Genomic DNA, 27,095 nt, shown 5'->3' on the forward strand with positions numbered 1-27,095 from the left:
ATGATACCCTTCTTCCAAGTGAAAGAAAATGTTTCGAAAGGCCTTTTGTCGTCTGATTCTTATATTTTGTTTTTTCCTAGGTAACTTTCTGTTGATATCAATTAATTCTCCGCTGTTTTAGATGTCTCAGTGCTAGCCATAACCTGATTATTGTTTGTTTCTAGAATGTAATCACCTTGACAATAAGACACTGATTTTAAAGCAGAAACTGGCAACATACTTAGCATATTTGGATCTCTGTTTGTACCCAAAGATAGGTTAAAATTCTAAACTTGATTTTACCCAAATTTTACTTGTCTGGATGTTTATTTTAGAGTTGCTTTTACTCCCAAGGCACATTTAACTGAAAGCGAAAACATGCTATTAGGTTGAAAACTTCACATTTATAATATGTTAGTATTCACGTTTACTTCAACAACTCTAATAGTTATAGTTTCTATGTTGAATTTATGTTACAAGTTTTTTAATGTGTTTCTAGTTTGGATGCATGTTTGTAAAATTAATTATTGTAAAAGAAATTTTCAAATTTCGTAATATTTATTTGAGTAACATGTATTAAAAAAGTGATCTGGTTAGGAATGCAAAAGTATATATATATATACCGATTCAATCACGTTGGTTTTTCTATTTTATTATCCAATCATTTTGATCTTATAACCAAGTCCAATCGATCTGAAGCAATTTAAATTGGATTTACTTTTGGTTTTTGAGCAAGTCAAATAAATTATATTTTACCTTTTTTACATCTTTTATTAAAAGTTTTATAATATAAAATAAATTTATATAATAAAATAAATTTAATTTATACAACAAAAAAGAGGCACCAACAAAATTTAAATTAATTCAAAATTAATAACCATATAAATATGTTGAAATAAAATATAACTTAAGGAATACAACAGAAAAAATAAATTGACATTATAGTTTCATAATTGTTTATTATATGGTGATATGTCAAACTCATTAAATAAATGTTATTGGCATACCACAATAAATTTTATACATGCACATATTTGGTTTAAACTGAATCCGATAGGTTTTCAAAATTAAATCTGGAATCTTATCCAATCCAAAAAAAATATCATTGTTCAGTTTTTCAGTTTGATATTTGTAATTTTTGTTGGATTGAATCAGTTTGTCTAGTCTCTAGACTGGTGTAAACACAATGAGCATCAATCACAATAACCTGTAATCTCAACCTTCCACCCTATTAAAAGAAGGAAAGCACCAATGAATAGTTAAACAGCATGTTGCATGATTTGTAGATGACAAAAAAACCAGATAAATACCTTGTGGCCTTAAAAAGCCTGAAGGAGTATGACACAGTGACAAACAGAAAATTAACGTTTCTATTCTTCAATTCAATTGATATCAATAAATGAAAATACAAAACATGGGGACATACGCGCTTATTCAGTGATATACATCTACTTAGAAGGATGGCCACCTAATCAAAACTTCCTAGGTGGTATTAAATGAAGAAAACTAGACCAATTCCACAGAAAATGGATGGATCAAGAATACATCTGCACAATGAAAAACTTGGTGCAGGTCCTGGCTAGGGCAGAATGGTGTTCAAAGGATGACATAAACCTCAATCAAGAAAAGTTCCACTTAAACAGCTTGAATTAATTCCCAGGAGCTATTCTGCTAGTCTTTGTTTGTTTTTGGCACATATGCATACTGTGTGAAGTCCACAGTTTTTGGCCTATGAATAATGATAAAGCAGTTATAAAGTATGGTCACACATCATGATGTTCATACGCAAGTCCAAGGGACAATGAATTCCAGTTATGCAGAAATACATTACCTATTATTACTAGTGTTTCTAACATCTTTCAAAGGAGCACGAAGGCCACTGACACGAGACCCAGAAGTGAATCTAAAGGATGATATCACAGAGACAAATTTTTCCATAGACTTCTCAGCTATTTCTGAATAATGGCCCAAATGGGAAATGTTTGTACCAAAATTTTCTTCAGCGTTGTTCTGCGAAAATGGCCCATCAGCACTGTGATCACCTAAATTCAAGAAACAAGAATTCAGAGGAACTTCAAACAGATACTTTCTTTCACAATTATTTCAAAAGCAATGCATATGCATATTAAATTATTTAAACAATTGGAAATTTCCTCCATGGTCACATTTTATCATCTATTTTAATTAAACTATTTGTCATGCCATGCGTAAATGTACCCAAGATTGTGGTGTTGCTAAATGCAGGATTAAAGGTTTATAATATTATATAACCATTCTCAAATAGAAGCAATGTTTAGGTAACTTCATTAGCCTGCGATTAAAAGATGGCCAGAACTATCCCCTCTTATTCTCACTAATATTTCCAGCACATAAGTTTAACTATAAATTTGAATGAACAGCTACATAGCACCAAATGTCAAAACAAGTATACACATTAATTTAAACCATGCTGGTCTTCCGTTAACACAAAATACTTCCTTCTAGGTATTACAAACCAACTTATACTTTAAGGAGCAGCTGAAGTCAATTTCATGACAGATCTCAGCCAGAATAAAACAGAAAAGGAACAGGAAACTCAGAATTGAATCCATGTTACCCCCATTGAAGAGTAGATGTTATATATATATATATATATTCATTCTATGTGATTTTTAACAAATATCTTTCTTATGGCTGAGCCCTTTGGTGATTAGATAATCTCCTTTTCTTCAGTATTGACTGTCCTTCCATTATTTTTCCCCTTCCCATGAGAAGCATGATTTTCCATGAACTTCATTTCCTACTTTTCCATAAGGGTTAATAGTTAATACTAATAAACTATCCATCTTACTTCTCCAGCCCAGACAATACCATAAGCCTGTACTTTATTCTACTAAAACACAAACAGTCAATGTTAAATTATTAATTTATTCTTTGAAGATTACATACAATTAGATTCTGAGTTTTGCATTATCAATAAAAGTCATTGCAATGAAAATGAAATTTATAAATGAACCAGTCAACAAGTATATATAAAAGCTTCTACTGGAGTTGCAAAGCCTCAATCATAAAAGATGATAGTGCAATAATAACAACAATAGCAAACAGCACTTTGGACAGCAAGTAAAATGACAATAAAAGCAAAGAACAGAATTAGCAGAATAGCAAGACAATCAACAATAGCTATTTTTCTTGTGAAGGTGAAATAGTAATAGCTAACAAATAACTTTTAATTGTGAAGGTAAAACCCATTAATATCTCTTCAAAGTGATAAATACCATTATTATGAGGAGGCGAAGCAGGGTGCATTTGCCTAGGCCACAAATTTTCCTAGAGAAATTTAAACCATCAGTGCATGAGTAAGAGCAAAAAGTGCTAAAGAAAACCAAATGTTTAGAGTGAAAAATTCCTACATTTTGAATATCATCATTAGGAGAGATCTTCCTTTTCAAGTCTTTAGTCTTCAAATGGTTGTTACATAAATCACTATCAGATATGGCATTTTTTCTCTTGTCAATGGCAATGCCAGAGGACAGGTGATCATGTTTCTTATCACAAGCATTCTTTTCTACTTGCTTGTGCTGAAAATAAGCACTCCTTACAATTACCTTTCTTGTTGCCTCCCTGGCTTCTCCTTCAACTTTATCTTGGACATTTGTTTGCTCATGCTCCTTATGCAACACCAGACAAGGTTTGTGAATTGGCTGCCTGGGCTGTTGCAGTTTTGTATGTTCAGGACTTTTCTTCTTGTCCACCATAGACTCTTCATTCATGCAAACAATGAAATGAACATCCACTAACACATGTAAAGGCATAATGGATTACAGTTTCCCATCCAAAGCAAATCAGCAAGATATAACTTACCATGACATGGAGACTCAGTAAGCTCAGAAAATTTTGTGGCAAAATTGTATTCAATCTAAAGAAAGAAAGAATATGTTAAAATAATTGCACAAGAGATTAACTACTAACAATAAGCAGAATTTTCACTATTACAGTTCACTATTTAGGCAACTTACATAGCTATTTGGAGGAGGGCCACAGTCCCAATTCTTGAAGTCAACTACAGACGCAGCAGAGTTCTTTGTTTCACAAGCAACAGTTTCTAAAGTCTCATGTTCCAGGGAACTAACAGAAGAGGAATCCAATGTACTTTGATTACCAGTAGTAGGTGACATCCGAGGTGATACCCGAGGTGCTCTAAATTTCCTTTTTGCTTCAAGTGACGCAAAACCTTTCATAACTAAGGAAAAATTATTTCAAAGTGAAATATAAGAAAGGCAGCTAGCCGCAAGTGGCAGTACATCATAATGAAACATTTGAGATTAAATGCCACCATAATTTATTAATTAAACTTGATAGTTTTGAATGTTAAATAATCTCGTAACTAAATTTTTAGAAAATTGGTAACTAAAGCATCAACAGAATCAGGCAACAGTGAACCATAGAATGTAGCCCTGCACTCCTCCCATTTAAAAACATGTTAAACTGACTAAAATCAGTCCAAGAAGAATGCTTCATAGGATACAAAAATACTTGGTCAAGAGATTCTTCTGCACAGGCAAATCAATCTTTTTCTTCCCACTTTCAGAATAAGGAGTTTTGAATTGATTAGTTCCTGTAATTTCCAATCTGACTGAAGAATCCTCTCCCTGCCATTTAAAAAAAATAGACTTTAACCAACAGTACCCTTTAAAAAAGAAGGCTATAAATATTTGGGAGAGCATACATCCTCATCTAATCCTTAACTTTCTATTTTAAAACAGTTACAATCTATTCATATTTCCTCAAGTTTATGACTTCTTAAGCATCAAAACATGCATCTCATCAAAGCAAGAAAAACCAATATGCTGAGTGAACAAATGAAATAATTCAAATTATTTGACTAACACATGTATGAAAAATAAGAAAAGAGATTTCAGTAAACTAGAAATGAATTATTCATTGATTTACCAAGCATACAGACACACACAAAAGTTTTCTACGGATAATGATATTGATGATGTACCTCAAATGGCATTTTGGTAATTGGATCAAGATCACCTTTTGCTATTCCTTGTGCTAAATCTTTTGGCATGGGTGTATCCCAGGTTAAGGTATGATTTCAAGTAAGATCTCGGATAATTGAACAAAACAGAGCAGCTATATTGCTATAAAAGGGTAAGAAACATTAAAAATGTAGGATATGGGCCTAAAAAGTCCAACTCGTCACCAATATCATCAGGTATATTAGACAAATGGACAATATTTTCATTTGTTGGATCATAAACCCGTTGATATTGGAAAGTAAGTATAGCTTTCTTGAATGACTCTTCATAAAAGGGAGGCATAGAGACACCACTATATCTCAAGTGCTTAAGAACCTGATACATTGCAATAGACATTATTAGAATTACAATTTCCTACAGAACTTACCTACAAGATTTAAAGGATAAAAATCCACTAAAGCATGCTGGTTATTTGTATAGATGATGTGAGCCTGACTGCCCAAGAGGGTTTAAACAGGGAAAATGAACAACTAAATAAAAATGCTTGTTATTTTTTATGGTCCTGGACAGTCCTGCTTGTTAAGTGTATCAGCCACACTTACCTTGTCATAACTTCTAAATCTCTTAATACTTGCATGGGCCCTTTTGAGACCCATACCTGGCAAGGACTGAAGATAGTCACAGCCACTCAAAATACACATTTCAAGAAGCATTTGTCGGGTGAACCCATCAAAACTAAGCTCCTTATTCTTTTGTAGCATGGAATACTGAAACTGAACACCTTGACCAAACTTGTCCATTTTAAAGATAATCTAAAATTTCAAAGAAGAAACAATGTAGAAAACACCAGTGAGTATATTCAAGTAGGAAGAAATATGCACTAGTAATACAGATAACATGAAACATTTATATGTTAATTTAAGCCTGGTCGACTCACTCTTGGGCAACCAAATGGTATAAGATCAGAGTCTTCAGTTATAACTGCATCAACCTGTCCGCTAATTGCCAGGAATGTCATCTGGGCGTCTGCCTCATAAGGAGCAACAATATAATGCACATTCTCCTGCTTCAATACCTTCCGCAAGAAAAGAATGTTCAACATTTAGGAGAAGATGTAACGTGATCATTGTATTGAATATGTCCAAATGAAACACATATCCACACACTTCACAAAAACCAGACCAACTCTGACACATTGACTCCTTTGTACCTGAATTAGTTCACTGGCAACGAGAGGTGAAATATCAACCGCTTTCTGATAGCACTCATAGGCAGCGGCAGAATTTCCATCGGACTCATGTTCAACTGCACGTGCAAAATTATCCCTTCTAACCCTGCACTTATAGCATAGAAAATAGTTGTTCCATTGGCAAAATTGCAACAACAAGGACAGTGAGACTTTAAGGTTCCCAAGCCTTTCCAGAAATCAAAGTACTACTTGTAGGTGATCCTGAATAAAGCTCATAACCCCTTATCCCTTCCCAATTCCTATCCTTTAACACTTAATAATGGGGAATGAACAAAGACTGGTCTTACGGTATCTTAGTTCAGAAAAACATTAAATTATTGATCAACGAGTCAATTCCATTACTAAATCACTGAGAGTATTCCGTCATTCATATATCACATTAGAAAACACCTAAAAAATAGGAAAAACAAATTACAATGTTGCAAAGTGAAGACATGAAGAGCACCTGGAACGCTTGTTCTCTTGTTCACTCTTCATAGGTAGAAGACCTCCATCAAATACTAGAATAGGCTTAACACCAAAGTGGCGCAGCAAATTTACTCTGTGCATGCAATACTCAATGTGCCTATAACACAACAACATATAAACCAATCTCATTTAAAACAGCACACCTGGCTTGTAGTTGTGCCCCATAAATTCAATAATAGGGAAAAACATAAAAATCGAACTTTTACAAGCGAATAAAAAATCTCAAAAAAAAAAAAAAAAACCCAAGAAAGCAATGGTTTCGGAAAATAGGAAAAGGAGGTGACCTGGTAGTGGGTATCCCTTTGCAGAGTTCAGTGCTGCAAGACAAAGCACCTTTGTGGAGCCAAGAATAGGTGTCTACCGCTACAGAAGAACCCTTCAAGTCTTTGATGTGGAATGGAACCATTATCGATTTCAATAGCGGCAAAAGACCCTGAATTCCCATCCTTTTTTTTTTCCTCTCTCTCTCTCTTTCAGGATTGGAGATTCGAGTCTACACTACATTTCATATATACACGAACTCGCAAAAAAATTAGGCGGGAGAGCTTGTTTTCCGCCAGTATATGAAAAAAAAAAATATATATATATATATATATATGCTAAAAAATTAATTTTTATTAATTTGTTATAACTATTTTTTGTAGATTATTTTCTTAGTATGGTGTTTTTTTTATAAAATTTGACCTTGCGTATTTTAAATAGTTTTAGTAAGGTTATGATTAAAAAGACTATAAATATTTAGATGTTATACTGTATATATTCAGATGTATGTTTCTTTATCTTGTTTAATAATAAAAATTGTAACTTTTTCTGATTTCAATTTTAATCGTGTAATATATAATTCATTATGTGTAATAAAATACATGTAATACTATCGGTTGCTCTGCTAATGTTGTTTGAGATAATATACTTTAATACTGTGTTTTTATCATCGAATAATGTAACTATTAACCTTATTAAATCATTCATTTGGTGAAATAGATATTAAATTGACATTTTTATTTATATTATATTTTTTATTGTCAAATTATTAATTTAAAAGTCAAAAAATATATAAATCATTTCGTGCAAACCTAAAGATAACGCTTCTAAAGCCCTTCTTTTAAGTTTAAAATAAAAATAATTTTATTTATTAATAATACTTTAATTTCTTTTATAAATGTTAATTTATTATTAGTAATGTTTTTTATTTAAAATTCTTTTATTCTTAATCTAAATTTGAGTGCTTAATCTTCAATAACACTATTATATTATTTTTATTCTATTTAATTTTATTAATTTTATCATTAATTATAGTTAGGGATGAAAATAGGACAGACCATTTAACAGGGTCTACAGCCTAACTTTTTTAAAACTTAATCTGACCTAACCTATTTAATTAATAGGCTTAATTTAAACTTTTTAAAAAACTTGATGAATTAAATAAATCATGTTTGAGCTTAAAAAAAAACTTATTAGGATTATTAGAATGACCTATTTAAAATTTATTAAATTTATAGTAATATATTAAATAAATAATTTTATATAAAAATTATAATATATTAAATCGATTAAATTTTAAAATAATAAAATCTTAAATTAAAAATCCTAATCATTTTCCTTAGAATTGAAATATGTCTCTACTACATACCCTTTAAAAGAGAAAGCTCTACTTGATGGAGTTTTTTGCATATTTTGTATGAAAAAATATTGTTATTTGTACATTTTAGATTTTTGTTCGTTGCATTTGTTAATTTTAGGTCTAAAACTTATTTATTGTGTGTTAATTTAATGTATAAAACTTTATGCTACTAGATTTGTTTAATGATTTATAAATTGATGTTCATTTTATTATATTTTTTTGTATATGTAGTGATTTACTTATTTAAATTAAATATGCGTTTCAAAAGTAATAAATAGAAATATGTTTATTATACATATTCAAGGTGTTGAACCATTTTTTTAATAGATTATTTAGATATTGTGACTTTTAAAAGACATATTTATTTAGATGGTTTAATAGTTTATTTATAAGAAACTTAATGACTTATTTAATGTGTCAATATGAATAACGTCATTAAACAGGCTAATAAACCAAATCAAGCTTTTGAAAGGTAAGGCTATATTTAATAAAAAACTTATGACAAGTAATAGGTCAAGTTTCGGCTTTAAAATTATTAAATAGGTTAGGTCTATTAATGCAAAACCACTAGCATAACCTATTTTTATCCCTAATTATAGCCATAAACTATGGTGATCACTAATCACTTGCTCACCTCGTCCAAATCATCTTTCAAATCCATTTTAGATTTGACTATAACTTAAAAAGACCCGAATGTCTCATTTACACTATTTCATTACTTAACATACATGGCAATAACTTTATTGAACATGTCATGCATATTGTATGAAAACTTATTCAATGGTCAAGATAGGATTAGACAAGAAGATGATAAATTTGTATCATACTAAATGTTTGATATAAAATTGATTAAAAAAAATATATGACATAAATATGTAAATAATGACAAAATTACCCATTGAGCTATATTTACTAAATAAAGGGTATTTTGGAGAAAAACAATTGTTATCATTTCATTCCTTTTATAACTTAGTCATATTCTCGTTATAGCAATTATACTAGTCTAACAGGATAATATAAGTAACAAGATAAATTAATTATATCCATATGACTAAACAAATACTTGATTATGAACAAATACAACATGTATTTTATTTTTTCCACCTTTATCCTAACTACTAAATGGGCCCTAAATGCACATCTATACCTACTAATTATAATGTCATATACATTATAACTTTTTGACAAGTGCACTAAATCGTTGAAATAACAAAATAGATTTATCCGTTTACAGGGATTAATGTTAAGTAACAAATCACAAGAATGACACTAGTTGGATTATCAAAAATAAAGTATAAACAGAACAAAAATTAAATATATGCAGAATTGTAAGAGTTTAATTAAGAGTGCTAGATTGCAATTTATAAATGAGCAGAAACTAAGAAACTAAAACATGGAACAATAACCAAAATAATTGCATAATGTAAATGTTTTAATTATTGGAAGTGGGTTTAAAAATAATTAAAAAGTAGGGTGAGTTCAGAATCCCTTATCCTTTTCCTTTTGCATAAAAATATATGTATAACTCAAAATACAGCTTCATCTAATGGTCAAATTTTCTAAAGTACCCAATCAAAATTTCTTGGTTAATTAGTTCTAAAATGAATTTAGCTTCCTAATTCTTTATATAAAATAAAAAACGTTCAGCATTAAAATTTAAACCCATTTGACTATATCATCATAAATTTATATTCATAGATAATTTATAACAAGCAAATTGATCTCAGTCCAAGAAAGTCCACAACTTTCCAGCCTTTAGCTTTTTTTCATTAACCCATTTACGTAAAATAGAGAAGCATTAAGTTCAGAATCAAAATGTTAAATTAAAGCTTGTATATTGAGTTATATTCAATGCTTAGTTCGTTACAAGTGTAAAAGAATAAGTTCATCTTTACTCAACCCCAAGATATTTAGTTAGACATAATGAAAGTAAATAATCTGAAACTGAAATATATTGCAGAAAAATAAATCATGTTCACAAAAAGAGCTTACAGCAGATAGTGAAATGAGAAAAATTACTCTTTCATTACAAAAATCAAGGAAAAAGGGAATGTAACCCAAGTTCCTACAAGAATCCACTAGAAAAAAAGTAAGAAATTTGCCCTAGCTACCATTCCTACCGTACAAAAACCTAAAATTATGTGCCTCCGAAATGTACTAAAAGTTGTAACAAAAGATTAAAAAAAAAATAAAATTTCTTTAATAGAAAAGTTTACTTTTATATGCTCTGTCAACATCGTGTCTTCATAATCAAAAGTTCATGTCCGCACAAATGTGTCATGCAGTTGTTCAATTCTTCTATTTAATTCCATTTGTCATTTTTCTTCTAATCCCTTCAAAATTCAAATGCCAAAAATCAATATATGAATGATTCATCAATTTGCCAACAATTACAACATTCCATTAAAATTTCTAATTAATTTCATTAACTTGTAATTTTAATTCAATAAAATATGCCAAATTTTTTTTATTTTCTATATGAGTCAATGACTCATCAATACACATTACTAGTAAATTCACTTCAATTAACAATATTTGTGTATAAGAAAGAAATAATTGGACTCAAGTATGATATCTAATTATTCATGCATTTACTCTAATAAAAATTTCACATGTTAGATTAATTTTATAAAAATATTACTATTTTGAAATCATCAAACACCGCATAACACGCAACTTAACTTTCAAAGACATTAAATATCAACAACTTAAGACATCTTTAATACTCAAGTAATCAATTGTATAATTCAATCTTCTAAAATAGAAGACTACAATCATTGACTGAAAAAAAAAAGTTAAAACTATAATTCAACATGTACATATGTGATATATTATATAATTAATCAAAATTTAAATGTTATTTTTTAAATAACGATTATAATTTTTTACTTAATTTATTGAGCATCACTTAAAAAAAAATATAAAACATTTTAAACTTATTTCAATAAATTAAAAAAATACTAAAAATTACATGAAGTTTAGTCTATCTTATTATATAATAAATATAAAGTTATAAAATAAACTTATTGATTTTTTTTTAAATCATGTTAATGCAATTTTTAAAATTTGTTTATATAAAATTATTTTACTATTTAACCCAGTATAAAATTGACTAAAAGAATATCTTTTTATTTTTTTATTTTTTTTATAACTTATTATTATTTTTATTGATATTTTATGTTATTATTTTAAGACTTAAATATATGATTGATTCATATAAATATAACACAATAAGTTTTTATAAAATTATTAGTTAACATTTAATTTTATTATATATATTTTTCCATTAAATACTAAACTGGTTAATGAAAAACTAACTTAACACTCCAATTGACATATCAAATTTTTTAATTTTATGATATTTTATTATTTTAAAATATTATTTACAAAAATAAGTATTTAGACACATCTTTTATATTTGTATAAAAGTTTAGAAGTGCGTGAAACTCAAATTTTTTTCACTCCCCGAACTCCCAACCTACGACTTATATTCCCTCGTCCTCAGCTTTTCCCTTCTCCACTTCATACTTTCACATATACTGAATTATCTAATCTCAAACATTTATTAATTTTAAATTATTTACATGAAATTATTTTATTATCTTCCATCAATTAAAATTTAAAAATATATAAATATGTTGCACTAACAACAACTAGCAAAATAATATAAGACTTTTTTATAAATATTAATTTTAAATAAAAATATTATAAAATTAAATAATATGACTTATTATGCGAGAATCATAAACTAACTCATGAAGAGTAGTTCAACATTTTCAAAAAAATTAACTAAAAAAATTAACGCATTATATTCTAAATTTTTAATGTGTTAAAAATTAAATCTTAATAAAATATAATAATATATATTTAAAATAATGAGTATGAATAACAAATTAATATATTTGATGAATTACAAAATATTTAATATTAAAACTATTGATAAAAATGTATTAAATTATTAATTAAATTAATTAAGGCAAAAGAAAAGAAAGAAGTTGGAATAGAGAGAGGGAGTGAGGGGAACATTCACGTAGGGAAAGCCAATCGATCCCTTGCGCGCTCGCTCCGATCCACACACACCTCTTTACTCCATTCTCTCTCTCTCTCTCTCTTCCTTCTTCACTCCCATTGAGGGTTTGTATATACGAATTCATTTTTCATTTGAATATAAATTCATTTACATTCTTTCACTTAATTCCATTCATTCTATTGTTTTCTCCTCTGCACAGTGCTTCACCTATATCTCTAATGGATCTCTGGAACGGTTAACCGATTGTGCCAAACGCGTTTTGAAGGACATGTACGAATTTTTGTTTTGTTGCCAACTCTGTTTCATTTTCTTTTCTGATTTATCTGCTGTATCGTTTTCGGGCTCAGTGTGACCATGCCTCGTAAAGTAAACTATGGACTCGATTACTACGACGATGACTATGATGACTATGACGACTATGATTATGATGTTGACGCAGAAGACTATGGTTAGTTAGTTAGTTTTAGCTTTTTGTTTTTCTTCGTCATGCTGATGCACGAAGATTTGCTTCGATTGTGTGTTGTTGTTTTCATCCGTGTTAATTTTTATGCTCGTTGAAGACACTTTGAATTATTGAATGTTCATTATTGTTTTTGACCAGTAATGCGTTATATGAAAGAACTTATGTATAACCTAAATAGAAGAATGATACGGATTAAGCAATTATTTATCTATGTTGGTATCTGGGGAAGTTGCAATTTTCTAAGTTTATTTTTTTTTTACTTTAATTGTACAAACCTCATAACTTTTTCTCTGCTGTAGCTGGAGGACAGGATACAAAACAAGAGACCATTAAGCCCGGGGTTTGGCAATGCCCCATTTGCACTTATGACAATGATGAGAGTATGACTATGTGCGATATTTGTGGTGTTTTACGTCGTTCCATGCTTAACACTGGAACTTCCAACAGTAACAAAATAGGTAATCCCGTCAGCGAATAATAATTAGCTGTGGTTTTTGCTTAATTTTTGTTTTCTATGACTTACATGGTCTAGATTAATCTCTCTGACCTATTCCATTCGTGGCTATGATAGTCTTGGTTGATATGGTACATAAAATTCTTTTGCCATTCTGTTCTGGAGATGGGATAGGACTTGGAGTATAAAGTCTATAAATTCGTTTAGCTCTACTAATATAAAAAATGAGTTGATATGTGAAATTATATAAATCTGTGACATTTTATTTCTATCCTCCATCCTAGGAAGATAAGCTGAGATCAAAAGCTTATCTGAAATTCTGGTTTGTTTATTACTTTGACAGCCAAGCAAATTCATGGAGCACTCTTGGGTGGATCCAAGTGCTAGTTCAGTTGAGATGGCTATTGTAGGAAGAAACACCAAACTGCATTCAAATGTCCCACATTGACTAGGAATATGGCCAAATTACTCTTAATATGGCAATGGCAGTAGAACCAATTCAGTATTAATGTTGGGCCAACCACAATGTCTAGCCCTACAAACATCACATTTTAGATATCCAATCTTGTGTATGTGTTAAGGGCAATCCCACGGAAACTAGGAATATGGTTAGCATACTTCATACAAGACTTGGGCAATTCTCTTCTCTTGAGTTAGCATTTGGTATTGAGCTAGACCCAGTCATTTCTATCTTAGATTTCCCTATAATAGCAATTGGTCTTGGCTCCTGTATTAATTATTGTTGTTTTAACAACATAGACGGAATTTGACTCTGCCTGAAACCTGATCATTTTACACCATCCAGATACTCAAATTTTTTTTTTTTGAAAAAAAAAAAAACTGAATGAGGATAAAGAAATTGCAATAAAATTTAAGAGATGAATAATAGAGATCTAAACTTTCAAACAAGGCTGAAAGAAGAAAATCTACCCAAAATTAACTGAATGCTGACTTGATTTTATGATATAATTCATTTGTTAGAGTCATATAGGAGGTGATTGCAAACTTGTAATCATGAAAAAAGTTATTTTAGTTTCATTGCTTATTGAGAAAGATGATGTAAATATGGTTATTACTTCTGCTTTAGGGAACATAGAAACAGGGTTTGTTATGTTAATGCTTAAATGCAGCAGAGAATTTCTAAATGCAAAGAGATGTAGGTGAACCAAAACTGCATATATAATTCTATTGTCAACGTCATGCCTACAATAAATAATATTTTTGCTATTATTTGTATTTAATTTGTTCAGTTTAACTGAAAGCTGAGAACAAGGGATGGAACTTTGAAGTGATGACAACAGTAGAATTGATGTGTTCTAGGGGGTGATTTAAGGTTTCTGCCATGAATATTAAGGGTTTCCCTATTAGTTACAAAATCTGTAGTAGTTAAAAGAATTAATGCTTTCTCTGTATATTAGTTTCCTTTTCCCCCCCTAATTTTAGCACCATACTCTACAGGTGCATTTTTAGGATTGAATTTTTCATTCGACTTGTGAATTTATCACATGTTTGGGAGGTTTCCTTTACTAAAAGGGGAAACAGATCTGCATGAGGTCCAGTTTAGATCCAAAGGGTGCAAAGTTTGCAAATTATCTTTACACTTTATTTTTCATTAAAATAAGTGATCCACGTGCTGAGGATCCACTGAAAGGAAGTGCCAGAGCAGATACCTGTTTAATTTTGCCAATCCAAGTAGCCATTCCCATCTATTATGAATACACTCTGTATTTTTCAGAAGTTTAGGTATGGGATTCCTTAGTATTTCTGGTTGTTGTTCTGTAATTTACCAATTTAATTTTTTAAAGGTTTAACAATAAATAATTTACTAGGAAAAGACATAAGAGGGGGATAAAGAGTCCTCAATGGATGAAAACCAGAACAGTATAAAGATCAAGGAATTTAATCTTTTTGCAATATCTGATAAAGGAGGGGGGGGGGGTGTTGTCAAAGAATATGAGAACTTGTATCTGGCTGCATAGTGCTAGGTTTACAACAGTGGCCATGACATACCTATAACCTATTAAACAATGTCTTTGGTGCAGTTGAAGACACAAGCAACAGTCCTGGAGCATCCAAGTTGGCCAGGTCTCTTTTTCAATCATTGCCACCACAGACTTCCAAAGAGGTTGTATTATTTCCAAAGCAGGGTGATGGTTTTCAGACAGATGGCAGTAACTTCGACAAGCTTGAGAATGTCCGAGGAGAATTTCATGAAATTCACAAGACTTTTAGTACTCAAAGCCATCCCCATCTAACCATAGGTCTTCACAAGTTTTGATTCAGGATGTGCATGTGAAGAGTTAGAATAGTTTCTTCTAAACTTGACATTTGAGTGTTATGCAACAGTGATTAGAACAAAAGATCTTTTTAGTTGAAGATCAGAGTATGTTTAATGTTATGCCAAGATTTAGTTCTTGCAAGTTGCAAATTCTTGCACATGAGAGCATATTACGTATTTATTCTTTTCTAAATAATAGATATAAAACCATGTTTTTCTTTCTATACAGATCCTTTCAAGTTTGATGTTCCATCCCCTGATGATGTGGTTTATACTGGCCTGCATTCATCCAAAATGGGTTCGAAAGGTATCGCACCCTCAACAAATCTAATTTGCCTCTAGTAAACATTATTTTGAAACTGAAAACTCTTGCATATCATTTCTTTGTGGTTTACTTCTCCAATATTTTTCAAAACCTTCCAATTTTTTTCTTCATTTCTTCATAGAAAGTGAAATATTATTCAAAACAAATGCAAATTCCAAGTCTTTCAGACACTTCTTCTAACTTTTTGGGCTCTAAGTCTCAAAATCTGGTGCCAAATGACCAATATTAGGGAATAAATTAGGCTTTAGCTGTTCAACACATTTCCTATTCAAGTTGTGTCTCTGCACCATTGCAAAGATTTCTTCTACTTCCTGGAGGTTGTTTTAAGTCTGAATGGCAGAAAGCTTTCATTGATTTTGGAAGTCCACGCAATTGAAGATATCTACAGGGGAAAGGAAGTTTGTTCAAAAAGACTAATACTCTTCTTGCACTAGATGCCTATACTGACATTGACTATGCAGGCTCCCTAGTTGGTAGAAGATCGACTATGGGATCTTGTACCTTCTTTGAAGATAATAATATGGTAATGTTGAGAAACAAGCAAAATGTGGTGGTAAAATATGAGCGGAATCTGAATTCAGGGATACTGTTCAAAGATCGTGTAAACTGACTGAAAATTATTCTAGATAATTTGAGAGTCAAAATGGAAGGTTCTGTGATGCTGTATTGTGACAATTCATATTGCTTATAATTGAATGCTTAATGATAGGACAAAGTATATTGAAACTGATAGGCATTTTGTTAAAGAAAAATTGGAGGAAAGATTGGTGTATATGTCCTGTGTTGCATCAGAACATCAATTAGCTGATGATTTAACAGAGCTGCTGAACAGTTTGACCTTTCATGATATTATATCCAAGGTGGGCATGGAAGACATATTTCTCAGCTTAAGTGGGAGTTCTTTAGTGTAAATTAGGTGTAAATAGATTAGAAGAATCAGATTGACATCCCTAAAATAAAGGGATTTAGGTGGAGGGATTCATTTAGATTGTTTCAAAGATTTAGGCCTGATTTAGTTTTGTAGCTTTTCTATTGTAATCTTTTATGTTATACTGTATATTATGATTATCAGTTTGCGAATAAGGGGAAAAATCAGAATTCTTCTCATCTCATTTCTCACAGCTTGTTTGTTGGAAGTAAATACTTGAGCTGGGTAATGAAAAAGAAAAAAAACCTTGCCAGTTTCAAAATTTGTTATGCCTGTTCGTAAACAATTTTTTTCCATCTGTCTTCAACCTGTATTGTTACCACTGTAGCTCTCACCAAAAAATGAAAAAAAGAGAGGAAAACTGAATAGTTTTTCTATATCTAATATCTTCATATTCTAATTCCTTGTAAATAAATATTAATCTATCTTATTTCTGTAATTCTTTCAGACAAAGTTATGAACACTAAAACTTCTCAGCTTTCCTCAAACATCAGAGAGAAGAATGAACTTCCTGTACAGTCAAATGTTGAAAGTTTAGACAACTTATCATCCTTAATGCGAAAGAGCAGGCAGGATAGTTCGGCTGAGAACATGCTTTCCAAAAATGTAGCAATTGATCTGCAGACAAGGGGTAAAACTTCAAAGAGCTTGCCAGAATCTTTGCCAAAGGACAAAGGTCACAATATTAATAAGATAAATTCTTCTAAAAATGGTACAATTGATATTCAATCAAGCAAAAAAAGTGATACGGTTAGTCCCTCTTCTATCAAAGATGGAAAACCTGAAAGTTCTTCAAGCAGTATCGACAACATGGTTCTCGATGTGAGATCTGGAACTTCAGAAAATACTAATGCTAAGGGACATCGTTCACAAGTTTCATATAAGCTAGAAAAATGGATGCTCCCTCAACAAGCTGAAGATACATTGACTCAGCTGAATCTTGCAATTGTATGCCAATGGCGTGTTCTTTTGTATGCTGCAGGAAAATATTTCTAGGAATTGAGGTCTCAGTTTTTTGTTTATCAATTGTAGGTTGGCCATGTTGATTCTGGAAAATCAACTCTATCTGGCAGGTTACTACACCTACTGGGACGGATTTCCCAGAAAGAGATGCACAAATATGAAAAGGAGGCCAAATTACAGGTAATTTTGTGTGGTCATCTTTTTTGTACTTTTAAAGCTTGATACTTCTGAACTCGTGCCAATTTCTGCTTCTATTTTTTTTTGTTAATTAGGGCAAGGGATCCTTTGCTTATGCTTGGGCACTTGATGAAAGTTCTGAAGAAAGGGAACGGGGAATAACTATGACAGTGGCTGTTGCATATTTTGACACTAAGAAATATCATGTTGTTGTGCTAGACTCCCCTGGCCATAAAGATTTTGTCCCAAACATGATTTCTGGGGCAACACAAGCTGATGCTGCAATTCTTGTTATAGATGCCTCACTTGGTTCATTTGAAGCTGGTATGGATGGCAGCAAAGGTCAAACAAGGGAGCATGCACAATTAATCAGAAGCTTTGGTGTTGACCAGGTTATAGTTGCAGTAAATAAGATGGATGCTGTGGCATACTCCAAAGATCGATTTGATTTTATAAGGCAGCAGCTAGGAGTTTTTCTTCGCTCATGTGGGTTCAAAGATTCTTCTCTGTCATGGATTCCCATGAGTGCCATGGAAAATCAAAATTTGGTGGCATCCCCTTCTGATGCTCATTTCAAAAGCTGGTATGTCTTTGATTACACAAGGGGGGCGTTTGATAGTATACATATAATCTCTTTTTGGGAATTATGTTTCTTGAGAATTATGTTTCTTGGGAATATTTTTATCTGACGTTTGGTTTAAATATTACTTCATAAGAATGTTAATGCTTCTTTATAGTCTCAATTGAGTAGAAATAGGCTTGGGCCATATTGCTTTATTAGTCTACTGTTGCTTCTCAATTTTGTACTACCCAATATTAATTTGGACACTTCAATTTAACCCCTTATTTAGGCTCAAGTGCACTTTGGTCCTTCAACTTAAAAATGTGCTACACGATTTCCATTTTATTTTTCACCCAGATAATGGAAATTATCATGCTAAGGTATTCTATTGTCTGTTATTTGCATGTTCAATATCTTATGACAGAAACAATTATTAGAAGTAATTAAGTATTACTCTCCGAGTCTGAGATTTTGATGTTTGATGTGTCTTGCCATGTAATCTTTTTGGTTGAAAGTAATATCTTGGTGTTATCTATATTATTAATAAAACTCCTGGTAGATGGACACATGTTGATATTTGCTGAAATTTTTCCTGCCTCAGTGGTGTTATTATAGTAATTATTGATGAGAAAGATGGATACTTTTGAAATGAAACTGTGCGATTGGGATGGAACCCATACTGTTGCATGGGTACTGCTCTAGTTAATATTAAATAAAGAACACTGATAGCCTGGCATCATTTTTGCTATAACATAATAGGTTTTATATATACTGGTAATCTAGGTTTGTATTTGGTATTAAATTATTAAGAAGACACTTTCCTTTTGGTTTTGAATTGTATGCAATTTATACTGCTAAAAATTAATGGTTGTTGTTCATTGTGAAACAGGTGTAGTGGACCTTATCTGTTAGATGCAATTGACTCTCTCCAACCTCCTACCAGAGAATTCTCAAAACCACTACTAATGCCAATATGTGATGTCATCAAATCAACTACACTTGGACAGGTGTCTGCTTGTGGTAAGCTGGAAGCAGGAGCTCTTCGAAGTGGATCAAAGGTATACCAAATGGGGAGTGTTATGGATGTTAATGAAAAAAATCAAATTATAGATTTATATTTAGAACTCTCCTAATTAGAAGTGTTTTTTACTGATCTGAAACTAACTGAATTACTTAGGTATTAATAATTTTCCGTTAAATTTTTTATTCCCTGTGTTTTGTTATATTTCATTGGTAAATTGAAAGATTAGAAAAAAGGACTCAGTGAAAATATAAGGACAAAAAACTTATTAAACATTTTTTTAAAGAAACAGATGTTTACTTGATGAACTTGTTTTATATAGTTCTTTACAAACTGCCATTTCCCCCCCCCCCCCCCAGCATATTCTAACAGAATATGCTGAGCCAGCAAGGGATGTTACCAAGAAATTTTATTCAGGAAATTTGTCTAGCATGAAAATTAAGATAATAATGTCTCAAAAAGGTCACAAACTTTGATTTGCAATTTTGTGTGCTCTTCTTTACGTGACATGACATGACATGAAACTAATTTCCTATAGCTGTATGATTTATAAATTGTAGGTCTTAGTTATGCCTTCAGCTGTTGTGGGAACAGTACGCTCTTTGGAGCGTGACTCTAATTCATGCACCGTTGCAAGAGCTGGAGATAATGTAGCTGTAACACTGCAAGGTGTTGATGGAAGTCATGTAATGGCAGGAGGTGTACTATGCCATCCTGACTTTCCTGTTGTAGTTGCTAAGCATTTGGAGTTGAAAGTGCTAGTCCTGGATGGTGCAAGTCCCATATTGGTGGGCGCTCAGGTGTGTACCACGCAAATGACATTCCTCGTACTTTATTTTCCAGTCTTTTTGATTGGGGAAATTTCAATTTTCATCTTCTGTATGTGTAGTTAGAGTTTCATATACACCATGCTAAGGAACCTGCAAAAGTTTCAAGAATATTATCAGTACTTGATCCCAAGACTGGTAAGGTGACCAAAAAATCGCCTCGTTGTCTCACTGCAAAGCAAAGTGCAGTAATAGAGGTGAATGAAAACTGCAAAACTTGCTATTTCGACGATCTTCACTAATTTCTGTTCGTTTGTAATGCCAGGGACTCAACAGAGAATGACTTTTGTTTTGTCTGATTTTTAGGTGATTTTACTTGAGCCGGTCTGTGTGGTAGAGTTCTCTAGTTGTAAAGCTCTTGGAAGGGTGTCCCTGAGATCATTGGGAAGAACAATCGCTGTTGGACTTGTGACGAGAGTAATTGAAGAACAAGGTTAATTTATGATATTCATCAAACAAGAATAAATGATGACAAGGAGAGGTTCACAACATACCATGTATGCTGTTTTAGTAAACATCTTTGTTTGCCATCCTACTATAGATTAAGTTACGCCGGCAGACAACGGGCACCTATGCGACTCGGGTTGAGGTTCACGGGTCAGTATGTGAATTATGTAAGAATGGTGAAGATTTTTTGCATATTTTTCACCATATATGTATCATACGAGAGATTCCTTTTCAATAGATCTGGACGAATGTACCACAGCAATCTAGTCGGATGAAGAGACGGAAATGTTTGTATGCGTCGGATGCGATTGTTTTTATTTTTTAGCCTATTCTTCAGTATAGATTGATCTACATATCTGTTGTCTTGTTCAAATTTTGGTCCATGAAAAACTCCTGGTATTGTCCTTGGGAAAGGCATTTTCTTTTCTACTGCAGTCTCTTTCTTTTTGGGTCCTTACTATGGTCTCTTGGTTTTTTGTTTTTGGTCACGAGTGTGGTCTATTTTGTTTTGTTTTTTTTTTTTTGGTCAACCAACTGACTATCTTGGTTAATTAATGTGGTGTGAGATAAAATTGGTAAGTGGATCCGAGATTGACGTCGAATTGGACCAAATAATGTTTTTTGTTGGCTTTGGATGCACCTGTAGACCTACTACCTACTGCCTTAAGGTATGTTTATGAGTGAAATTCTATAGGTAAAAGGAAAAGAAATATTTTTAAATTTTTAAGTGAATTATAGTATGTATAAAAATAAACAAGTGGTTGTCATTAATTTTATACAAATCTATTATGTTTTTTCATTTTTAATAATTATCAAATTAAAAAAATTATTAGAAATGGAAATTTTATTGCTCTTTCCTTTTCCTTTTATAACTCAAACTTTGAAACATATCTATTTCAGCTTTCGAGCAGCTTATTTACAGGGCCTAAGAGGGTGAGAGCAAAGGAAAATTAGGACTGATTGCTTGTGTTAGAAAGCGTGTGGTATAAGCATTCTTTTATTTTTATTTTGTCTTACTTCTTACTAGTCCAGTCTTGGATAATGATGAAACAAAGAATACTTGACTTGTATGCATCTGGAGTAAATTACGTCCAAGTCCTTACGTGTAACCTTGAACTTCGAGTTGCTTTGCCAAGTTCACAATCCATGTGTAGTTTCCTCCTTTATATATACCTAAAAATCTAAAATTGCTTTTGAAGAAAAGACAACCCATAAGGCCATAACAAGGCCAGTTAAGCATGTATCGTGCAATTGCACCCTTCATTCGATTGATTATGATGATGTGAAATGATATATCCTCAAATCAGGCAACGTTTTTGGACATTCTCTGATTAGTTATGTGTACCCAAGACAGTTACTATACACGCATTAACAAACGGTGTAATAACTAACCAATTACTCAAAGGTATTGAATCTACTAAAATAAGCAATGGCATAACAGAGATAGCTCTTTGAAATATCCATACCACACCATATGTGACCTTCCCGGGAACCCACTTAATTATCAACTCAAAATATCTAATTGCCAGCTTATTTCCTTCCAATGCTTTAATCGGTGCATGAAAAGTTCTAGTACACTAAAAGATCATGGGCTCTCGCACTTATATAAACTCCATTACCAACATCAAGACCCCAACATTATTAGAGAGACTTCAATCTTTTCACACTAAAGCATAAGATATTTAAGCAAATATGACAATCCGAACCTATGCTGGAATTTCAGCTTTGTTGCTGGCTTCTCTCTTGATGAGTCTCATTGGAGTCATTGGTGAGGGTAATTTCTATAAAGATATTGACATCACTTGGGGTGAACATGGTAGTGTAAAAATACTAAGAAGCAACTTTCTCGTTCTTTCTCTTGACCAGTCCTCTGGCTCTGGCTTTCGGTCCAAGGAACAATATCTATTTGGTAGAATAGACATGCAGCTTAAGCTTGTCTCTGGTAACTCTGCTGGCACAGTCACTGCATATTATGTGAGAAAGCCTCTCTTTATGTCTCATGTTTAACTTAATTGTTTTTACAATTGATACCGTTCATATATATCGTATGATCAATTTTTGTACACACTAAACTAACCAACATTAAATAACTACACAGATCTTATGTCACAAATATTTTATATTTTAAAGAGTGATAAGGCATGATCAATTGTTGATTGGATTAGGCATAAGAATTGGTCGTATTTTATAACTTTTATGGTGCTTTAATTTGCGTCATGGTGCAGTTATCTTCTGAAGGTCCAAATCATGATGAGATAGATTTTGAGTTCTTGGGAAACCTCAGTGGAGAGCCCTACATGGTCCATACCAATATTTACACCCAAGGCGTAGGGAATAGAGAACAACAGTTCTATCTTTGGTTCGACCCTACCAAAAGTTTCCACACCTATACTATTGTATGGAACCCTCAACGCATCATGTATGAAACATTGTCAATTAATATTCTATTTTCATTTTAATACAACGGTTTAGTTAACATTAGTCTTTAAGATTGATTTTAAACATTATTAAAAAAAGTATCTATTAACATAAAAAAAAAAATATTAAAAGTGTAATAAACACTTTTTTCCAATAACACTTTAAAAGTTACCTCTTGTATACACCTAGAATCAGCCCTTAAGATTGACATTAGTATTATCCTTAGTTAAAAACAAATCATGGAACTCTCTGCGTTCCATTTGTAATTTATAACTACTTCATTGATGCTATATGTTTCAATATTTTGGCTAGTTTCATGGTAGATAACATCCCTATTAGAGTCTTCAACAACTATGAAGCCAGGGGAGTTCCATTTGCTAGCAGCCAGCCCATGAGGCTATATTCCAGTCTATGGTGTGCAGAGCAGTGGGCAACAAGAGGAGGGCTGGTCAAAACCAGTTGGTCTTTTGCTCCTTTCAAAGCTTACTTCAACAACTTTGATGCTAAAGCCTGTGTTTGGTCCAAAGGTTCATCCTCTTGTCCTTCAAATTCAGCTTCCAGGATTGATAATACTTGGCAACCTCAAGATTTGGATGCTAATGATGGAAGGAGTCTTAGATGGGTGCAAAAGTATTACATGATTTATAACTACTGCAAAGATTACAAGCGATTTCCCCAGGGACGACCTCGTGAATGCAGGCGCTCTAGATTCTCTTGAATTGAGTTTGGGATTAGTAAAAATGTAAAATTAATTTGATTTATTATTTTCTATTTGTGTAGTTGGAAATCCACTCTAATATGGTTGAATTTCAGTGAGGTCAATTTAACTTGCTTGAACTGATAATTTTATCTTTATTTATTTACTTATTTAACCTGTTTTAATTGAAGTGGAATGAGGCTTAATAGTTATTATTATTAACCTATTCTAATTGAAGGTGAGAATGTAAAATCGTCAAGCAAAGCGATCTCTTAATTTTAAAGGTGTTCTAAGCATGCGATTTGATTTACAAGACACTTTAAATCTACTTTTGCAAAAATGTTCCACACTTATGAACAAATCAACCCAATTCCAAACATGAGATTTATTACTTTTATTAAATGAAATATTTCTAGCGTTTTAAAAGAGAAGCGATATAGCAATGCAATGCTCAAACTCCATAAATGGGCCAAGAAAACTACCAAGATATGAAAAATATTCCTCAATTGTGCTACTTAGCAAACCAACCATGGTGCTATTTTTGTAATTCTGGAAGCATTTAAATTAATAAAAAAAAAAAAACAGGAAACCAAAACGCATGTAAAGTAAGAAAAGTTCAAACGGTCACTATTTATAGCAAATTTATGTTTGTTACAGGCCCCACTTAAGATCTAGTAATGGGTCTATTTGTTGAAGAATTGTCTAAGTTTGTTGTTAAAACTAATTTTCTGGATTTCCTTCCTTGTTTACCTGTTGTGAAAAATGTTTAAGGGCTCATTAGAGAGAACCCTTTGATCTTATGCACTTAATTTTTGCGAAGAAAACTGACTGCCTTCTTCATTTTCTCAATCCTTTAAATATTCAAACTTACATAAAAAATAAAATAACTGCTTAGGATCTGTCTCCTTACTAATAGCATACACTGTAATACTAATTCAAACTTATAACTGACACAACTATAACTGAAAACAACTAATTAATACATAATAAATTCCAATCCTATTTGTTGCACCTCTTGTAAGTGATGAGGACCAAAGATTGCTGCTGCTGCTTGTCTATAACAATGTACAACAAATGATAGATCCAGACTACATCAATAATATACAAAAAATTCAATATTTTACATATAAATTAAACTACTAGGACCAATGGCTTCATTCCCTCCCTACTCCAAACTTTAGGTATATTAATCCATAACTCCAATACCTTCAAGCGACAATAAATACTTCATGTGCTATGCAAGAGGATCGAATCCTTGCACCAGGCACCACAGATTTTTCCAAACCTAAAATTCATGAGAAGTAGTTAGGACAAAAGTTTTTAGAGATGAAGCAAAATGGTGAGGACACCAAAACAGTAATGTCAGAGAAAAGAAAAAAATTACAAAAATATTTTTATAGAAAAAAATTAATATAAAGCAAAAGAAGAACACAGAAAAGGAAAGAGCTTATAAACAGAATCCTATCCTAAATTATGTTGAGGGGAATAGGCAGTCCAAAAACTATTCAAGGATCTTGAACAATTTGTCCTATAGGGTGGTAACTGTTTCACAATGCAAAAAGAAGTGTCCAATTGTTTCTGAAAGCAGTCACTAGAGCCTGGGCGGCTGCTATAGTATCGTGGCACAGCCCTCACCCTTCCGAATGGCTGTGGCCAAGCATTTCACTATTGTGGGGTAGAGTGCCCTAATATCATCCCATAATGGATTGAATAGTGACCACTAGTATGCATCTGGACAAAAGTCATGGCTGCCAGCAAGCACACATTTTGTCCATCCAGTCACAAAACAGAGGAGCTCCTTCCTTTCATTGCAGCTGCTTTCTTTGCTGCAGTAACCACCCTGTTTTCCACTATGCAAACATAGTACTTTATGCAGGTGGCCCTTTGCACTGCATTATGTCATGCTGCGCATGACACATATAAGGTGAAAGGGTAGTACAAGGCTTACTAACTAGCAACAAGTCATTTGCATTAATCCTATTCAATACTGCCTTCTAGACAAAAGACTTGACTTCAAAGGCTTTGGACTTCCAAATTGGTTTATCAAGAAAAAGTCTATGATGATTAGAGAAATGAGTAAGAAAATGAAAGAAATATTTACTAGTAGAAAAAAGTGAAAATGAATCTGAGGTCAAAATTATCATCTCTAGATTGGCAGAAAGCTGAAAAGAATGAAGTGAAAACCAGAGGTTATTCCAGCATACTAGTTTTCTATCATTCAGATTGCAAGAGAGAAAATGACCACCACAAATGCAGTACAGGTAAAAGTACGTGCTCATATAATTACACATCACTTTTCACACTAATCACAGGACTTTCTTTAAGTTGAATACAGTATGCGGTACACAAGGTTGTTGAAAGAACATGATACCTATCACCAAGAGCCCAATACAAAGGCGAATCTCAAAATTAAAGCTTTTAACAGATAAATAATGCAAAGGCAAGGGAAAATCTCTAAGAAAGAAACATTTCCACCAATACATCCTCTAAAACTCTGAAGTGTGAGAACCATCACCCAAATATAGAAAATTATTGGTCTATATATTCTTGAGAGATAAACAAAGCAGTTGATGGCATATTCAAAGTACACAGCATAGTCAAATCTTCCATCAATATTCACAGCAACTCTCATGAAAGCAACATAATAACTGAATCGACACATATAGTTAACCCACAAAGGATGGGAACTGCACACAACATTAATTAAGCACAACATCATAGATTCAAATTTTTGTTCACCACCTCCCGCCATTAAGTAGCAAAGATAAAGAACAGCCGTCAATCTCTTTCCAAAGATCATATATGTAAACTTCTTACATCACAAACATTGAAGTAACAAAGATATTAGCAATAAACTAAATCAAATCCTTGGACACAGAGCTGCATACTTTATGAACAAGAATAACAAGAAGAAGATACCCACAGGAAAATGGAATGCAGGGCTACATCACAAATGCTGGTAATAAACCAATGGAAGAGACATAAGAAGCTCAGAACCAAAGAAGAAGCTTTATTGTATTATATAAAAATAAAAACCAAACGGATAAAAGAGAAAAATGAGTATTTTTAAGTGTAAAAACTAAAACCCTATGAGAATAGAAAATGGATAAGAGAGAGAAGGGTAGAAAGGGTATACCTTTGAAGCAAAAACCAGATGTTGAGGAGTTGGCTATGGAAGATGCCATGGGAGGAGCGAGCATTCACTGAAGAAAGCAGAGAAT

At 32.2% G+C, this 27,095-nt stretch overlaps 2 protein-coding genes and 1 pseudogene across 8 annotated transcripts; 2 read left to right on the top strand and 1 right to left on the bottom strand.

Annotated features, from left to right (window-relative positions):
- Positions 1–1,650: 1,650 nt before the first annotated feature.
- On the bottom strand, positions 1,651–7,108 carry LOC113860005 (annotated as a pseudogene).
- A 5,166-nt stretch (positions 7,109–12,274) lies between these two features.
- LOC113860177 (elongation factor 1-alpha) lies at positions 12,275–24,549 on the top strand. 7 transcript variants are annotated; one of them, XM_027492850.1, is made up of 14 exons: positions 12,406–12,416; positions 12,507–12,584; positions 12,662–12,762; positions 13,077–13,235; positions 15,274–15,492; positions 15,739–15,816; positions 17,211–17,438; positions 17,535–17,710; positions 17,795–17,905; positions 17,998–18,485; positions 19,354–19,522; positions 20,046–20,285; positions 20,375–20,509; positions 20,619–24,549. In XM_027492850.1, exons 3-14 carry the CDS (start codon positions 12,669–12,671, stop codon positions 20,748–20,750), a joined length of 2,229 nt encoding a protein of 742 aa, XP_027348651.1. In that variant the 5' UTR covers positions 12,406–12,416; positions 12,507–12,584; positions 12,662–12,668; the 3' UTR covers positions 20,751–24,549. The 7 variants fall into 7 exon arrangements, with proteins under 7 accessions (XP_027348655.1, XP_027348649.1, XP_027348652.1 ...); XM_027492854.1 differs by adding an exon at positions 14,690–14,974 and having other exon boundaries at positions 12,275–12,418; positions 12,514–12,584; positions 15,274–15,816; positions 17,211–17,710; XM_027492848.1 differs by having other exon boundaries at positions 12,275–12,418; positions 12,514–12,584; positions 17,211–17,710.
- Positions 22,452–23,895, top strand: LOC113860006 (xyloglucan endotransglucosylase/hydrolase 2-like). The gene is made up of 4 exons (XM_027492641.1): positions 22,452–22,733; positions 22,985–23,178; positions 23,490–23,689; positions 23,732–23,895. Exons 1-4 carry the CDS (start codon positions 22,452–22,454, stop codon positions 23,893–23,895), a joined length of 840 nt encoding a protein of 279 aa, XP_027348442.1.
- Positions 24,550–27,095: the final 2,546 nt, after the last annotated feature.

Source organism: Abrus precatorius, unplaced genomic scaffold (assembly GCF_003935025.1).
Source record: "Abrus precatorius isolate BTA unplaced genomic scaffold, Abrus_2018 Scaffold2, whole genome shotgun sequence".
NCBI classification, from domain to species: domain Eukaryota; kingdom Viridiplantae; phylum Streptophyta; class Magnoliopsida; order Fabales; family Fabaceae; genus Abrus; species Abrus precatorius.

What these genes read in the sequence shown, in the direction of transcription:
- LOC113860177 (XM_027492848.1), top strand. Translation starts at nt 12,669, where the DNA reads ATGCCTCGTAAAGTAAACTATGGACTCGATTACTACGACGATGACTAT. An exon ending in TGTTGACGCAGAAGACTATG is followed by an intron (nt 12,763 to 13,076) that starts GTTAGTTAGTTA and finishes TCTCTGCTGTAG; the next exon opens with CTGGAGGACAGGATACAAAA. An exon ending in AAAAGGAGGCCAAATTACAG is followed by an intron (nt 17,906 to 17,997) that starts GTAATTTTGTGT and finishes TTTGTTAATTAG; the next exon opens with GGCAAGGGATCCTTTGCTTA.
- LOC113860006 (XM_027492641.1), top strand. Translation starts at nt 22,452, where the DNA reads ATGACAATCCGAACCTATGCTGGAATTTCAGCTTTGTTGCTGGCTTCT. An exon ending in GCACAGTCACTGCATATTAT is followed by an intron (nt 22,734 to 22,984) that starts GTGAGAAAGCCT and finishes GTCATGGTGCAG; the next exon opens with TTATCTTCTGAAGGTCCAAA. An exon ending in TGGAACCCTCAACGCATCAT is followed by an intron (nt 23,179 to 23,489) that starts GTATGAAACATT and finishes TATTTTGGCTAG; the next exon opens with TTTCATGGTAGATAACATCC.